This window comes from Juglans regia, chromosome 3, assembly GCF_001411555.2.
Source record: "Juglans regia cultivar Chandler chromosome 3, Walnut 2.0, whole genome shotgun sequence".
Taxonomy (NCBI): Eukaryota; Viridiplantae; Streptophyta; class Magnoliopsida; order Fagales; family Juglandaceae; genus Juglans; species Juglans regia.
The window spans coordinates 5,021,330-5,040,922 of NC_049903.1; the positions used below are offsets into that span (position 1 = coordinate 5,021,330).

A 19,593-nucleotide genomic window follows, 5' to 3' on the forward strand; every position below is an offset into this window, starting at 1 on the left:
AATATCCAACCATTCAAATTATTTACATACATGCTAATTTTTTATGACAAAACATCTTATGATATAATTAGAAAACAATGTGTTCATACTTAAAAAACCTGCATGGGAGTTTCTACTGCAGGTGTATTGTGTACATATTATAATTAGAAAAGTGTTATAGTCACAAAGAGAAATCTACAAACTGACGTAGTTTCATATGATGTATTAGATTTATTTTATAACAAAAATAATTTTACACTTTGACGTAAAACATCAAATTATGTCAGTTTATAAGTTTATTTTTATAAACTCTTCTTGTAGCTAAATTTATTTCCCTTATAATTATTTGAGAGTCTTGAGGGCAAATGAGATCCATGTTTTGGACACGGATGTATCTAAGACTCACATTGAGTTCTAATTCTCCCCTATATATAGACGGATTGTTAATTGGTAAGCCGAACCAATATTTATAGTATTAATTACTAAAGATTGCAACCAATTACTAGGGGTGGTAATATGTGACACGACCTGTTAACTCGACACGAACACGACAGAATAAAAACGAGTTAGGGTTTAGCCTTAACGGGTTTGGATTAAAACGTATTGACATGTTAAGACACGATTACTTAATATGTTAATAACGAGTCAACTCGTTTTGATCCGTTAAGAAAGTTAAAGTTACAATTATATCCTTATATCTAAAAATAAAATTGTTGAGATTTTAATTTCGATATTTTTATAGTTTGGATTGTAATTTTGGACTTGTAGTTAGTTTTATATTTTTTTATAGATATTTTGATTTTAACATTTATATAAAATCATGCTAAACTTAACTAGGTCAAACGAGTTAATTTTATATTTCTTCAACCCATTTACATAAACGGGTAAAAACAGGTTGACACGACCCGACCCGTTATGTTAATGGGTTGTGTTAGGGTTTGAGATTTTGACACGATAAGTTTAACGGGCCGAGTTATGATTGACCCATATAATATAATATACATAGGGCTGTAAATGAACCAATATGTTCTATAGCCTATTCGGTACTCGCTCGGTTAAACTCGAATCGAACTCGACTCGTGAAAAAAAACTCATTCGTGAAAGAAGATATCCTCTCAAATTGTAAATGACACATACCCAATAAAACTTGACTTGACTTGACTCAGCTAAGGCTGGTTAAGACCCGCTCGTTTATGCTTGAGTCGACTCGTTAGCATGACTCGATTAAAACTCATTCATTTATTGATAAATATATATATATACACCTATGTTATATATGTATTAACTAATAATAAAAGCATACCACTTTTATAATTAAATATATAATATATAATCTAATTAGTTATGTCTATATAGTGAATATACTTCATAAGTATATTTTATAATTTGTATAATAATTAGTTGATAAAATTTAATAATTTCATATACTAGTATGTGAGAACCATATATGAAATAGATATATGCTATCATATTAACTGTATGTATTAATAATATATGTAGGCATATAATATATAATATATTATTATTTTAGATAAATATCAACTAGTTAAATATTAATTATTTATTAATTTTTGAAAATCTTATAATTCAATAGATATTCTACTTGTTAGTCGTATAAATTTAATCTTTTATTTTTTTATTTATTAATTATTAAATCTTATTCAAAAAATTAAAAAATAAACAATTCTCGAGCTCGAGCTCGAGCTTGGCTCGACTCCAACTCGTCTAACAGACAAGTTCGAACTCAAGTTAAAAGTTTAGTTTATCGAGTCGAGTTTGAATAAAGAATAAAAAAAAAATCTTGAGTTCGAATATTTTGAATCGAATCGAGCTCAATAAGTGAAAGACCAGCTCGACTTAACTCGGCTTAATTATAATCTTAAATTATATAGGTATCTTGATACTATACAAACACATAATATGATTTGACACTCTACAATGGAGACGCGTTGAATGACTGCATGACTAAAGATTGCAACCCCGCGTTGAATGACTGCATACAAACGTGGTGCATGGATTAGTACCGCGTTTCATCATGTCTTTGGATCAAAAAGTCGTGGGTGCGCGTATGGGTGGACCCCTAGCTCACCCCTGCCTTCAAAGTCCAGGAAAAAGCTTTTTAATTCCCCACTTTTTTATAAGGAAAAAACAACGAAACAAAACTTAATTTAAAAAAAAAAAAAACAACCTGGAATGGGTTGGGTGGAATGGGTCCCTCCTGCACCCAGCGCCTCCTTGCCCAACCTGGAATGGGTTGGCGAGCTGCACATGATTCCCTTTTGCCCAACCTGAAAGAAAAATAGATTTTTGTGTCTATATATTTAATTACAGTAAAAAAATTATTTATAATTAAAATAAATTTATTTTATTAAAATTAATTAACCATAAATAAATAATTACAGTGCCGCAAAGTTGTTACAGTTGATCACGATGAGGAATGATCTCACTTGCGGGGAAGGCGCTGCCTCCTGAGAAATCCTCCTATCCCATCGCGTCGCGACCAATGACCTCAATTATTAATGCGCATGCAGATAGTGCATGCGTACTAACTGTGGAAGAAGACAATGTGAAAAATAATATGTATATTTGTATATATAATATGCAGACAACGAGATTGTCGATACCTTATGGCAAAGTCAAGATTTCACATTTGTTTATATTTTGAAAGCTTTTCGTAATTATTTCAACATTAATTAATACTACCAAATTAATTGCATTCCTTTCATTCATGCATGTACGTACGTGAATAACGTGAGTCCGTGAATATTGTACACAACAAATTAAAAGAAAAACAAAATCCTGAACACAAAAGTCATGACTACGTACGTACACTCTATGTCGTTATTGATGTTGGGAAAACGAAATTATAAGGTCAACAAAACGAGGCGCATATATAATGCATGAATGGGACAGTACTCGGAGTAGTACGTTAAAATCTGCAGGGCGCGTCCCTAGCTAGCCAGCTTTATGATTTCGACACAGATCATCATGCGTCTAGTATTTTTCTTAGATTTGAGCCTTGAATAGTATCTTATATATACGTAGCCTGCCACTGACAAAATCATGATATGTTTCCTTTCCAACGATATATGCGTTTTAATCTGGACCGCACATGACATCTTCCTCTCATGTGGAATCTTGTTTTAGACGAGGAATATTTCTTTTTAAAACTATATCTGTTTTCGTTTTATATAAATATTTTCAATTTAAAACTTAGTTGTAAAAGTGATTGTACGTATATGATTACTCATTTTTTTTATAATATAATATTTTTTTGTGCTAATTACTTCTCATCAATCATTTTACTTATAAATTTGTTTATTTTTATATTAATTACATTATTGATTAATTACAATAATGTAATTAATCATTTTACTTGATCATGTAAATTATATGATTGATATAACATCATATCAATCAATTTAATTTTTAATATTTGATGTATTTACAACTAATTTGCTTGTTATATATATATAATACAATTTAATTGGTGTATAATAGTTGGATTATTGTACACGTGGCGTCAATGATATGTCATAATAACTTATAAAATCTAATAAATACGTGTATTGCAGACATAAAGAGATTAGACAAGATGTAACGTCTCAATGGAAGGTTCAAATCACATGATTTGTACTTCAAAAGAACCAGTTAATGATACATACCTCATATGATAAGGATAATGGTAAGTGGTACATGAAAATATCTCACATTGTTTGGGAATGAGAAGTTATTGCTCTTTATAATAGTTTAATGTGTCTACATTTATATAATTGACTAGTCATTTTAGAATATAGGTCATGTGATTTGAACTTTCCATTGGAGCGTTACAAATGGTATCAGAGACTATCACAACCAGAAATGTGGAACTTCAGTCGTGCCACCTACAATGGATTGGCCCGACGAGGATGTCGAGGATTTGAGAGGAGAGATTGTGATACTCTATATGATAAGAATAATGTTAGGGTAGGTGGTGTATGTGATCTCATATTGTTTGGAAATGAGAAGTTCTTCATGCTCTTTATAAGGTTTCAATGATTTCTAATTGTATCATTGACTAGTCATTTTGGAGTATGGGTCATATGGTTTGGGTCTTCCATTGGGACGTTATACAAGAGTAAACTCACTAATTGACTTAACTTCACGTGATCCATCAGTATCTATTTTATGATAAACGTAACTTTACAATCTGACGTATTACATCATTCTATTATAAAAGAGATTATCAGCATATGAACAATGAGTTTTGTTTGAGGTTGTTAATCACGTCGTCATGTGAATAGTATGAATAGTAGTTTGTGTTTGATGAGTAAAATTACCTCTTATCTTTGAGGTTTGTGTTAATTGATAGGTTACCTTTTGTTTACGAGGTTCTAAAATATTTTTTGTTTGGTAGATAAAACTATCAAGGTTTTGTATGCAGTGGTTTCGTATACGCCCTACAACATTTATGACCTTTTCCCACGAGTCAAAGTGGTCGGATTACATGCAACCTTGGTGGGCAAAATTTTTTACTCACCAAATTCTTCCATAGGAGCTTGGTGGCATAAAATTGGTGAGATAATGTATTTGTTCCCACTAAAGTACCAACTCGTGGAAAGTACTCATTTTTCCCCACCACATCACCTGTGGAGAAAGGCCATGGATTTCGTGGGAAATAATCAATGAAATCGAAAGATTAGTGAGGAATGCAACATTTTCCCATGAACAAGCTTGGTGAAATTTTGTTTTTCCTATGAAAAAACTTGGTGGGAAAAACTTCTTCTGGCAAAAAAAAAGTATTTGTCGCGAATACATCTCGCAGCAAATGTTAAAAGAATTCAGAAAAAAAAAAATTGAAAAAAAAAAAAAAAGAGATTGAGCCAAAAATAATTATAATAAATAGTCTAATATAGGGTAAAATAAATATATCCAAATCTTGGAGATCCAAATTCAAACTTATAATAAATTTTTAAAAAAATGTAAAATTATGTTAACATTCACAAGAAAAACTTCTAATGAGAACCCAATTTATACACATACACCACACAACCACAAAACTTTATAAGTTACAATTCATGGCTCCATAAAACCACAACCATGCAATCCATTCAAATTTTATAAGATCAACATACACAATCCATTCAAAGCACTCATTTGTTTTTACAAGCTTCATCTATACCCAATATATTTAATATACACAAATTTGTCTATTAAATCAACATCATCATCATACTTTACAAACTCACTACAACTTGGTCTTCTTGTAAGCAACTTAAAGAGAAAGGAACTAAAACTGTAGTTTAATCTATCCACACAAAAGCTAGTGAAAGAAGGGGAATAACCCCACAAATAATAAACTCCAACTTTATGAACCAAAACCTAGTCAAGCTATAAACTCTTACAAGTGCATGTAGTAGATACATATTCATGGCTTCTACTATCCTTTACTGCAACCAAATAAGAAGGCACCAAAATAAAACAACATCAGTCAACACTTAAAAAGAAAAAGTTCAAAAAACTTCTAAGGCTAACCCAATTAAGATGGAACAAATAAATACAACAGTAGTTAGTTAGTTCAAAAACCTTTAACAGACCAACGGAAATTCAAGCATAACTCAAAAATTGGTAATTTCTCAATAGTATAAATCAACTAAAAATCAGTTATTTCCTCCAACATTGTGAAGCAACTGTTGTAGCCACCTCCTTGTGGTGGGATCTTCCTGGAAGCATATATAGATCATGAAATTAAGAAACGATCAAATAGCAAGGAGAATTATAACAATATACATCAAAGTGCAGAATTAGATCATTTCATTTATACATATACACATACACCACACAACCACAAAAGACCCACCATTTCAATCAGAAGAGAGATTTTTCTCAGATGTGCAATCTTCAAGTCTTCATTATTAGTATTTGTAACCATAAATACAATCTTATTAATTTGTAATTCCATAACATTAATATTGCAAGCCAATTTGTTTTGTCATATATCACAAACAGTATGCCTTCCAATCACACACACAACACAAAACAAAACACTTAAAGTTGTCACAATTGATTAAGTAATGAGTAGTTTATCATGATCAATTACCTAAGTCTTTCCTAGCTTGTTTTGTTTTCTCCGTTCTTGCAATTTCATATATCACTCATGAGGCTTCAAGTCTTCGGGTTCTTCCACTTCATGCTCAACTTCTTGCTGATACCATCAAGTATAAGGCCATGGAATATGAACACTAACCTTATCAAGAACTATAACCATGAAATCGAATCTAAACCATGAATAGAGAACTGATAGTAGTTTGGCGAAGAACCTTTGAACTCTGATCAAGGCCATGGGATGCACCCTACCAAGAAAAATAAAACATTATTATTCAATGAGAATAAAGCAACAAAAGGAAACTTGAACAAAATACAAACAATCTCTTTATTTTCAATACTTTAGTCATTGTAGAAATTGTTCATAAGCAAGTTAACTTTATGAGAAGATATATGATTTCCCAAAACTAGACAATGCAAATCAAAAACAAACTAGCACTTCAACCGTAACATATATATCTTTCAAGCCTTTTCGTCATCATCTTAGGCCTCACTTGAGGAGCTGCCCCTGATCAGGGAACCAACACTACACCATAGCAACTATTTGTTGAGTCTTGAACAAATTTATGCATGTTATCAACAAATTGATCATGAAGAGATTGAATAGATCGAACAATATTTAACATATTGTGAAGAATATATTCAAATCAAGAATGTGAACATCATTATCAGAGCACAAGCCATCATTACAGAAAAAACTAGCACAATAAGAAGTGAAATAAGGAAGTAAGCTAATCACATATTCAACTAAAATTACTTTTCAATGGATACATAACAATAAAATAGGGACAATACAACAATAGTCTACCTTAAGAGGCCATGTGGGTGGGCAAACCAGATCAGGGAGAGAGGGGAAGGCCTTGGACTGGGCATGGAGGGGCTGAATGAGAGGAGGTGGTGTCCGCGACGATGTTGTGACTGTGAGTGGCGGAGAGGTAGGCTGTAGGCGGCAGATTTGGGTGGTGGAGACCCGTGAGAGAAAGAGGGAGTTACGAAGGGAGAGATCGTGGGGGAGCTAGGGGATGTTCGTAGGGAGCCGACAAGGGGCTGTTAGTGCTGTTGACGACGAACGGCGGTGGCTTAAGTGCGGGTTGCAATGGCGACGTGGAGAAGTCAAGAGGGAAGGAGGCTAATTTTGGAGGAGAGAGAGAGAGAGAGAGAGAGAGAGAGAGAGAGAGAGAGAGAGCTAGGGATGGTCGTAAGTGAGGTGGTGGTGGCGTGACACTGCAGTGGTGGCCGACGACTGGGTTGTGGTCGAAGGAGAACAGAGGGAAATGAGTTCCATCAGCTGCAACAGAGAGGGAGGAGAGAGAGGGGAAAGCAGCATCTCTGAAGAAAGGAAGAAGGGAGAATAGAAGGGTTTTAAATTTATTATATTTTGTGGCGGTTTATTATCGCCGCAAAATGCTAATAACATAAAATATTTCACGTTTATTTTGCGGCGATAAATAGTCGCCGGAAAAAACTAATAACCTCGTAAAAAAACCTAATAACCCATAGAAGAAGCATATTTCAACTAAGATTATTTGCAGCGAAATAAAATCGCCGCAAAAAGATTTTTTTGTTGCAAAAACTTTTTTTCTTATAAAATTTTACTTACTAACGTGATCTCATGTTAAAAGGCTAGTTCTTTTCCCACGAAAAGAACTTTTTTGTCATCAACTATGTATTTGCCACGAATGTATATCGTGAAAAAAATTTTATAGGAAAAGCCCATATTTATTGTGGTGACGGCTATGTATGTCCTTTCTTGCGGTGGCTCCAAAATAAAGTCACTCGGTTACATGCTTACCTGGACTGTTAGTCTGTTACACAAATTATTAAAATACACAATATTTATTTACAACAAAATTAATTCTACAAGGTGTAATAATTAAGCTGTATCGTCAATATATATTTGGCTATGACTACTAGTTAATTAGATATGTGTTCGAACCCCCAAAAGATGATAATTTTTTCCCTTTTTCAAAGATTGACCTAGCTAGGGCTTTTACAATAAAAAAGACGGCTTTTTATTGTAATTTTCTTTTTTTTCAATTTAGGGCTTTTTAATCTCCATGTCCTTGGGCTGGATTCTTGTGTAGCCGTCCAAAACAGAAAAAGCTAGCTCGTGTCCAACAGCATCGGTCATTTTGTAAACATTGAATTTTTTTTGGGCTTTAGGTCATAAAGTCCACATGCCTTCACAATAGCCTTTGTGGATTTTTCGGTTGGTTTCTGAAGTTGAAAGCATACATCAACCCAAAGCACACTGACACAGCCATATATAATATATATATATATATATGTATATAGATTCTAATGATATGCAATTTTAATAACGAAAATATTCTAACTATAAAAGAATTATATAAAAATAAATTTAAAAATTAATATAATTTGATATGATATATCAAATTATAAATTAATTAAATTTAACAAATTTTATAAAGTCATATAAATTTTAATTTTTTTATATCTATAATAGGTCTATTTTAATAGAGCCAGTTATCTTTTTCAGTAAAGGAAGGGGGTGATTAACTAGAGGGTTGAATGAATGAATTAATTAATTAGGTGTTAAGACTTAATTTCGAAATTAGCGGTTGGGATGGTCCCAGAAGTACTCACATAATTTGTGAGCTAGCTAGCTGATCTTGTTGTCATGATTAATTTGTCACCTTGGAGAGATCACAGAATTAATATTCATTTTCTCATGATCAGGTGATCTTATCATGATATCCCAGCTTGAGACAGAAAATGACACCATCCCTTGTATATATTAATCTAACTTAAAGGTTTTAGACCACACATCAACAATTAACCAAAAACAAAGACAAAGTTAATATCCGATTCATTACTTGATTCGAAATCTGTGGATTAAATTCCAATTAATTACCAAGAATTATAAGGAATATTATATATAAGAGCAAATTAATTAGCATGAGATCAGACAATATTAATTCTTTCTATGATCATGAATTAATTAAAAAGCCCATGTTTCCCATTTTGAGTGTTTACATTTGAAACCCAAATCTGATAATCTTGTTGGAGATTATGACACGGATCGAATAATCCTACGTCATTAGTTGAAAAATATGGCCGAAAACTCATTCGTTCTTGTCTCTTTTGTGTGTAAACACGTCATCATGATATCTTTCGATTGGTTTCTGAATTTTATAATAAAGCTAGCGTAAATATATATATTTTGACTTCAAATCATGTACTAAATTATAACATATATATATACTTTTGATTAACTAATTCAGCTTATATTATTGTATTATCTGCTATTTAGTAACTAATTAGACATGTTGTTTGCAAATGACGTGTACGTCATGATTAATTTATGAGCAATGCTAGATACAATCTCCATTTGGAGACTGCAATACAAGCATAGGCAATTTTATCTTTAATTTTTTTAAAAATTACAAAACTATCCCTCTTGAAATGATGATTTTTCTCATTTAATAAAGGGCCTGCACATGCAATCCTTAAGTGGGGACTGCAAATAGAATTTCTCTTAATTTATAACTCGGAGAATGAAATTTGTTAACCTTCTTCTTAATTCTCCGGCCCCAGCTTTAAGTCATGCTGCATTCAACTTTTATCCCCTCTTAAATGCATGATAAATCTTTCTTTTCGATCCTTTACGTACGATTCCATGATCGATCTTTTTGCAGATAATTTCAAAACTAATTAATTAATGTTAGATAATAAGGTATTTTTAGATATTTTATGAATAATAATAAAAAATTCATTATAAATTAATATTAAATAAGAGCAATGCTAGGTACAGTTCCTATTTAGGGACTGCAATGCAAGCCTAGGCTATTTTAACTTTAAAATTTTTTAAAATTACAAAATTATCCTTTCTAAAATGATGTTTTCTCTCATTTAATAATGTACCTGCACATGCAGTCTCCACTTGAGGACTACAAATAGAATTTTTCATTAAATAATAGTGAATAGTAGATAAAAAATAATAAAAAATAATAATAAATTATTCTAAAAATATTATTTTCAAATATTCTCAACACAAATGCCCATCGCAACAAGATTAATAATGGAGACATATTATATAGAATATTATATCCTTCCGGCCATGACGCGCCATGCATTTGCACATGATGATGGACGTACGTTACAACCTAGCTACTAGAGTTTGAATTAAGAAGATTTGTTCTAATTATTTGTATTGTCGATCCAGATCAAGAAAAGACAAATTAATATATAGTAGCAGAAAAGAATATAAAACATAAAATCGAAACAAAAAAATTGACAAATATTAATTATAATATTCATGCTTTTTACACATCAGCAACCGAGAAATTAAAATTGAAATTAAGCAAAATATAAAAAGCTTCTGGTCCTTCGTATTACAGCACTAATAATTAGTATATATGATAATTCTTTACAAGCTTAATTAATTCCTAATTATTCCAAGATATATAAAAGTACTATATATATATATATAAACTTCCAATTATATTTTTATTTTAGTTTTTTAGTTCTAACAAATTAATTGTGATATTCATTCATATATATATAATATATAGCAAGTTGTTCAGTATTTCTCAAAATGAAAAACAACAAAGTTAAGGATATACGCGTATGACCTAACCTGATAAATATTTGCTGCTAGCAATAATAGGAGCTATAGTTACACCAAGAGAAATTAACTCAACCTTTTAATTAATATGAATCAGTCTGTTTCCAATCTCGAGTACTGATCTCCGATAAACAATCTTCTGGTGATCTATATTGTCGCCAAGAAGTCTTCTAATGGAGCACTTTTTTACTATGATCACACTCCTATTAAGAGCATCATATATGGATCGATAGATATGCATGTTTTATGATGAACAACCCCCATTACTCTGTACTACGAGTTCCAGTTCATGCTTGGAAGTTGAAATTGGTGCCTCAAAACCCCGTCTCCAAGGGACCCAAGAAAGGCGTTTGGATGAAACTGCGCAGTGCCCTGAGGCAGCTGATTTAGAAGAGAAACAAAGGAACTGTTGTTTTCATCCAATCCCACGCTTCCACTGTTAAGATCACCTTGGAATCGCTTGCCTGAGCTAGACCCCATCGACCCTGTTCCATTCCAAAAGTTATCTATTGGAAGCGTGCGTTTCCCTGCTAGTGTACTTTTCGAGCTAGAAGAGGCTAGATGAGAAATGGAGCTGTTTTGCAAGCCTTCTGCGCCTGTTAATATTCCATCGAAATAGTTCTGATCATCGTTTTCAAGTGCTGCGTCGTAGTTTGCAGTAGCCTTTGAAGGCAAGGGTTTTGGATTCTGCTGCGCAGCCAACAGAGGAATTATGGCCTCCACTGAATCCTCCTTGTCCTGATCCATAATTGGCCTCTGAGTGTTGTTTTTCTTATAAATCCGACACAAAACCCAGTCATCAAGCTACAAAACACAACAAATACCCAAGACGTACAACGTCCCCATTACCAAACACAAAAACGGACAGTCAGTAGATATATCCCGATATTAAGCAAAAAAAAAAAAGGTCAAATTAGTTTTCACGTACCCTCAAAGAACCTTTCTTGTTTGCGGCATGATCAGCACCGGGAGGCTTGGAACTAGAAGTGTTCTGATTGTCAACGAGGCGGTACTCGTGCATGATCCAATTGGTTTTAATCCCTTTAGGGGGCTTCCCACCGTAGAAGACAAGCGCCTTCTTAACCCCAACCTTCTGATTTCCATTAGATGTTAGAATAGGCTTGTCGGTCCCCGTTGCTTTCCAATAGCCGGACGTGGCTGCCCTATTCGGCCTCGCTCCGTTCGGATATTTCCGGTCTCTTGGACTGAAAAAATACCACTCCTGTTCTCCAAACGTAGCCTTACCTACAAAATTTTCACAATTCATTACTTTTCTTAAACAAAAACCAAAACAAAATCTCCAAATTATGAGTCTAGACAGAGAAAATAAGAATAAAACAAAATTATACAAGATATGATCAAACACTTGTATTAATATTACTTGGGAGCTCCCATGGATCAAACTTGTATAAATCGACCTCTGCTATGATGGTAACTGGAAGTGGAGCCGAGGCAGCCTTCCTTTTGAGATAGTGGACGACGAGCTCTTCATCGGTAGGGTGGAATCGGAAGCCCGGCGGAAGCTGAGGGTGTTGCAACCCCGACGATGAATCCGTGCTCTCCATAATTTCACCCATCAAGCTAGTGTTGATCAGATAACTAGCTATATACTTGTTCTGATCTATAAAATTAAAAGTCTTAATTTTCTTGCTTGGAATTATAAATATGACGCGATTAATCTATATTATAGATCATCGAAGAATTAAGTAAGGTTAGAGCTAGGAAGGACGTGGCCAGGTGGGTCTTGGATGGAAAATATAGGAGAGGTACTGGCCGTGACAAAAACTTGGGTATAATTTATATATATATATATAAGGATGGTAGGCAATGGAGGCAGATGGGATCAGTGGCGGTTAGGTTCTCATAAAAGGTCCCAAACGGGCTGCCATGATCACAAGACACGTGTGGGTGGTGAATTTACGACACGTGTTGAAAAATAAGTGTGGGGACCACATGGGAGAGGAAGGCAAAGGTAATGGGGTTCCGAGGTTTGGAAGTTGGATCGAACTGCCTTGTACGCTTTTGATGTCATGCTTTTCTTATGCCATGGATCGGTACTGGAATTAATATTGGAGATGGAAATATATATGGATTACTGTAAGAAATTTTACATGAAAGTCTTACATCACTTATTTTCACTTAGATCTCGTTTGAAAATTAGATCAATTCAATTTAATCTAATTTTAAATTGAATTTAACATCTAAACACTCAACTTTCAAATCATTAAATTCATCTCAACTCAAAATCTTTTCACAGGTAAGACCTATAATTTTTTTCAACTCAACATCGCTTTACATGTAGGAGCCACAACCTTTTTCAATTTCTCATAAATATATCTAAATTCATTTTAACATGTAAACACATTTTAAGTAAGCCTCAATAAATTCACTCCAGCATCTCAACTCACTATTATTCATAAAGAACTAAATTAAATTCAATATCTAATCGGAATTATATATAATTTGTTATTTTTATCATTCTATCTTAATACTTTAAATACGCGTGTGTTTAAATATAAATAAAATAAAAATAAATTACAGTACGTAGAAACATATGGTGTAAGGTTTCAATATTCCTAATTAGTCTAAACCCACCCTCAACTCGATCGAAGTCCACAAAACAGACTGGTGGTTGTGTTTGGGGTTGGCATGCAGTGTGCGCACGTTGATCTAATTACCATGCTTTCACACTGCAATTCTGTCGTACGTTTTATTTATTTATTAATTTATTCTCTGTGGCTGTTTTTATTTTGTCTTTTATTGCATGATCTGGTCCATGATACTTATTGTGTGTACCGCAAGTGATCTACATATATATATATATATATATATATATATATATCTTCCTATTTCTTAAAAGTGTGTATAAGATGAACAGTAGTGAATAGTGCCGTCCAAAACCAAAACCACGCAAAACCAAAACCACGGCAAAATCACATAACGCGAATCGCATCCTCGAAGCAAAACCACAGATGCAAAATCGAAGTAAATTCACAACAAAACCATCGAAGTAATAACACGGTAAAATCTTCAGCAAATCGCATCTCGTCCCTCTCGACATCCTCGAAGCAAATCCACAGATGCAAAATCACAGCAAAACCATCACAAAAATATACGGTAAAACCACAGAATCATCATAAAATCTTCACAAAATTACCGCAAATTAACAAAATCACCACAAAATCACAAAAAAAAATACCATAAAATAAAAAAAATCACCACAAATTACGGTGGAGGTGGCCGAAGGGGAAGTGGGCATCCGTGAGGGAAGGTGAGCATCCATGGTGGCTCGGCTGGGCATGAGGACGGCTACGAGAGATGGTCGGTGATGAAAGGAGGTCCCGATGGTGGTGCGATGGCCAGAGGAGGTGGATCTCCGCCGTGGGTGTGGAGAACCCGTGCAAGAGAGAGGTAGATTTCGTGGGAGCAAACGGCACGGAGATGGAGGCCGAGCTCGCTGGAGGGGGATGGCCGGTGGGAGAGGAGGCTACCGTGGAGGTGGTGGCGCCGGAGGATAGCGTACGGCGGCGCACCAACATCAAACCCATTCGGGGCTGCGCACAATCGAGAGAGACGAAGAGAGAGCGTGAGAGAGGGAGACCGGTGTGGGAGGACTCGCCGGAGTGAGGTGGTGCCGGTGGAAGAGGCGGTGAGGCTCACCGACTCACGGCGGCGTCGGGCTGGGCAGAGGAAGATTCGGCTGGGAGTCACGCGTACGGGGCGAGAGAGAGAGGGGGGGGGAAAGTGAGGAAACTGAAAGCGTGAAAAGAAATTAAAACTTATTAATAGCCGTAGTATTTCGTCCAAAAAAAAAAATATAGTGTGTGAAAATGATGAAGAGAACTGCTATATATATACACAAAAATAAATCTAAAAATGGATGTGCATGGTTTTATTGGATCTGTTATATTTACTTTATAATAAAAGTAATTTTACAATCTAGCCTACCTAATTAAATCATATCAACTTGTGAGTTTACTTTTATCTAATTTATTTGTGTCTAATTAATTAAGTATTTCCCTATTATATTATATGCAAAAGTTACTTTTTAACCTATATACAGCGACACATTAATAACCATTAAAATCCTAATTATTGTTTTGAGATTTTCAAAATGATTTAACAATAAAAGATTAAAATACTGATTTATATATAAATAAATATTAATTTAATTAAAAATATTGAAATAAATTAAATAAATGATAAAATTTTATTAAATATTTTTAAAAAATTAATCTCAATCCTTCATTTTAAATTCTTAGATTTGATCTAATAATAGAAATTTAAACATTAATTTAAATATTGATTTAAACTAATATAAAACAAATAATTAAAATATAAATATTCTACCATAAAGTTAAAATTAATTTTATTTTATAAAATATTAATTTTTTATTATTAAGTAAAAGATAAAGTTTTACTGAATATTTTTAAGATAATAATATTATATCATACACTTAAAATCAACTTTAATTTATAAAATATTATTTTATCATCATTAAATAAATGATGAAGTTTTACTGAATATTTCTAATAGAAAAAAACTATCTAATTAATTTAAATTTTGAATATAATTTAAATTCTATAATAAATAATAAATATGAATAAATAATAATTTTAATTATTTTAATATTAAAAATTATTATTTATTTATTTTTTCAATTAAGCGGACATGGCAAACGTGCTTTGCACGTTAGTCACCGCTAGTATATATATATCTGCCTATATCTTAAAAGTGCGTATAATGTTACTATTCATTACTGTTCATCGTGAACAGTAACTCTAAATCTGCCGGTTTTTTTTTTTTTTTTTTAAATCTTATCTTATCTTATCTTATTACTATTCATCAACTGTATGATGAACGATGAATAGTAAAGATTTTTTTTTTTATTCGTGTGAATGCCAATGTGCGACGTAATACCGCAATCGTGCATAGGGAATGAGAGAGAGGAAGAAAGAAAAAGTGGAAAAAATATTGATTTTTAAGTTTTAAATGATCAATAAAGAAGTTGTTTTTTTTTTCTTCGCATGTTTTTTTCGCATATCCTATTACTGTTTATTATATCATACACTAAAAATCAACTTTAATTTGTACAATACTAATTTTTTATCATTAAATAAATGATGAAATTTTACTGTACATTTTTAAGAGAAAAAAACTATCTAATTAATTTGAATTTTTAATATAATTTAAATTTCATAATAAATGATGAACATAAATAAATAATAATTTTATTCTTATACATTAGACTATTTTAATATTTGAAATTACATTTTATTTTTTTCTTCAATTTGACAGATGTGGCAAACGTGCTTTTCTTTTATCAATTAGAAAATCTTACGCCATACAGGATTTTACACAAGTACCACTAATTTCAAAATAACCAAGCCATTTATAAAATACTAATATTTCATCATTAAATAAATAATGAAATTTTGTTAAATATTTTTAAAAAATTATAACTATATAAATAATTAGAGTTTTAACATAATTTAAATATGATAATATTCTTAATTAACTAAAGAGAACTGCTACAACTAATAAAAAAGTAACCTGAAAATATGTCATGAATATGTATTTCATTTTTTTATTTTTATTTTCTTTTTTTCATGTATTTTTTTAATCATCATAAACATTTTTAAAAAAATAAAAAATTTACAACATCATTGGATCAGGAGGGAATTGACAATCTATCTCTTCTCAAACAAAATTATTGAGTTCGAGGAAGAGATTAACAGATTCTTAGGTTTTCAGAAACTTTTATATATTTTTTAAAATATTATTTAAATATAAAATATTTTTTTATTTGTTAATCTAATCATTACAATTTTCTTAAATATAAGTTTTTTAAATTTAAAACAAAAACTACATTAAAAAATTATATTCCAATAATATTTTAACTTTTATAATATTTTTATTTTAACTTTTTTTCTCTCATTTTCTACAATCAAATAAAACATCTTAATCTAAATAATTTTATATATTACTATTCACAAACCATGTCACTACTATTAATACATCGATCCAAATCATATCTAAGGATATGATATCTACGTGTGTTGTTTTTTGAAAGACGAGGCTGCTGCTGGTACATTAAAATTTTTAAGATTTAAATCCAACCCTTCATTTTACCACTTCTCATTTTTTTTTCTTCGGTTAGATTGCTTCGATTTATGCAGTGAAGTACTATCACTATCACAAAAATTCTCCACATCTCTTTTCACTTGTTAGGTACAGAAATTGAGTTCATAAAAAAATTCTCTATATACTACTTATTTTACTTATGATTACGTTTTTTTTTTTTAATCCAAAACATATTTATATTTTACAAAATAAATTATTTTTTAACTGGGCAAATGTGCCTCGCACATTACCCAACCGCTAGTATATATATATATATATATATATATATATATATAACTAGGGAGCGGCCTTCGATCTGGCTGAGACACTCTGATCTCTAGCTGCAGGATCCTGCGTACGTAATGTTTGCGCATGTATACCGGAATAGGTTTCATGATCAGTACGTAGGATCATGAAGTTTCAATCGTTAACTTTATTTTTAACATTTCTCGTACGCGTAGGTGTTGATCTACCTAGCTAGCTTATACATTAATCCATCATGTGGCATGGTAATTAAATAGATTGTGAACAATTTTCATGATCATAAGGCCAGTAGTACGACGTTTTACGTACGTACGACCTGTGTGATCATATTGGGCCTGTTATCCATAATTATGTCGCTTTCCTACATGATTGATCGACTTTATTGTATACGGAATTAATTTTCATAAGATTTTACTGTGGTGAAGGGATCAGTTGTTGCATGCATGGGTATAAGATAATTAATTACATATGAGTAGATTTTTTGTTCTCTCATATGTTGTTCCTGTTATCCAGAAAGGCGCGCGCGCGATCACGTAAATTAATTTGGGCATAATTAATTGGTGAATACATGGAATTAATGGTGGGGCTGAATTGGCACATGAATTAATTAACAATAAATAAATATGTTCCCGATAATGAAGGCTTGCCATTTGAAATTACATTTTCTTGGTTGAGAAAGAGATGACTCATATGTTTGTCAGGAGCCTACCAGTTCTTCAATTTTAATAGCATCAAAATCTTTACTTTCTTAAATGACTATAACTTTTGGACGAAATCTTTTAGACAAGGACCTTAAAATCTTTTTTACTACCCTTGAAATATCCACCTTCTCTCCAAGATTAAATTTGGAATTCATAACATCGTTAAGTTTAGCATATAAATTATTAAAACTTTCATCTTCTAGCATATTAATCTCTTCAAATTTTGAGGTTAGTAACTGTAATTTTGAATTTTTATAATCTTTGTCCATTCATGTGTAACCTCCAAGATATCTAATGCTTCTTTAACAATCTCACACATTGAGATTCTTTTAAATTCATCGGAAGATACAGCTAAGAAAATAGAGTTAAGTCCTTTGCTATTTCAATTGCAGTTGGTGATCTCATCTCTTATCCAAGCATCAATAGTTGTCTCAGGTTTTGTCCATTCTCGTTCAACTGCATACCACACACGTTCATCTAAAAACTTGAGGAAAGCCCTCATACGAACTTTCCAATAAGCATAATTTTCTCTGTCAAAGTGTTGCGGGATATATAACGAAGATATAATCTACAGGGAGACACGAATCACACACGAATGAGTGAACTACGGTCTCATACCAATTGAAATTACCCACGTATCCCTATATCGTAACGAAAATATAAACTAATTCGCTCAACAAATTGGTTAGTCGTCAAACATGCAATTAATTTCAATAATTAAACAATAACGTAGAATAAATAAATTGTGTAACACGAATTTTAGTTACGAAGGAAAACTTTTTAAAGAACTCCTAAAAAATAGAACCCTACGGGGCAGCAAAACTCAAAAAAGTCAATCTTATTATTTGAAAATCAATTACAAGTAATTCTCAATTACAAAACCTTTGTAACTTGACTTGCTTACTTGATTAGACAAACTACTCGTTTGTTTTCTACCGCAGTAACAGCTAGAACCTCTAGTGATTTTCAAATTATTGACTTCCCTCCTAGAACTCCAATGGCTGAATCACGATTACTTAATCTCCAACATAGAGCACGATCACACTTTTTAAGAGAAATAATATGAAAATTCTCTAAGAAATTTTCTTACAAAAATATGCACTGAAAAATGCTCTAAAAAATATGCAGATCTGAATCTCTACCAATCCTAACCAATAGGATCCTTTAAATAAACAATCTAAAAGAAGTTTTAGTTTCAGTAAGACTCTGCTGACGGAGCGAATCTGTTGTGAAGAATTCTCCTGACGAAATGCTAACACCCGCGATAAATTCTCTCTATAGAAACTGAACCCAGTTCAACTTCTTTTCTGGATAAGAATAGATTTCTTGGGACTCGATTTTCACATTTATGACTTATCTAAACAACCTCTAATACTACCTAAATAAACTCAATATTGTTATAGATAAAGTCAAGATAATTTACATTCATCCAAAATACAAAATTAATGATAGGATAAACTCTATCATCTTAGTTACCTAGTCCGATCCAAACTTATCAACTTAGTCACCTACTCCTAATCAAACTCTTGCATCTGCATCATTGAATACATGTATTGGCCGTGCATTGACAAAGTTAAAGATTTTTTTTTTTTTTTTTTAAATAAGACAAAGTTAAAGATTACTACTACATTAAAGTCATAATTTCAGACAAAGTAAATTAAGCAATATTCAAGCTGAGAGAATGAACTATATAAGACTTTGTGATATTGTTCTATATATAAGGCAATTATTAGATGGTGATCATCGCCATATATATATATACTAGCAGTGGATCTACGTGCGATGCACGTTTGCCCTGTGTTAGATTATTCTAAAATATAAACATCTAGTGTAGAAGAAGAGAAATTAATGAT

At 32.1% G+C, this 19,593-nt stretch overlaps 1 protein-coding gene across 1 annotated transcript; it reads right to left on the reverse strand.

The window, feature by feature from the left end:
* Positions 1-10,637: 10,637 nt before the first annotated feature.
* LOC108980516 (NAC transcription factor 25) lies at positions 10,638-12,431 on the reverse strand. Its single transcript, XM_018951455.2, has 3 exons — positions 12,033-12,431; positions 11,580-11,896; positions 10,638-11,455 (listed from the first exon to the last, which is right to left on the reverse strand). Exons 1-3 carry the CDS (start codon positions 12,226-12,228, stop codon positions 10,925-10,927), a joined length of 1,044 nt encoding a protein of 347 aa, XP_018807000.1. The 5' UTR covers positions 12,229-12,431; the 3' UTR covers positions 10,638-10,924.
* Between the last annotated feature and the right edge of the window lie 7,162 nt (positions 12,432-19,593).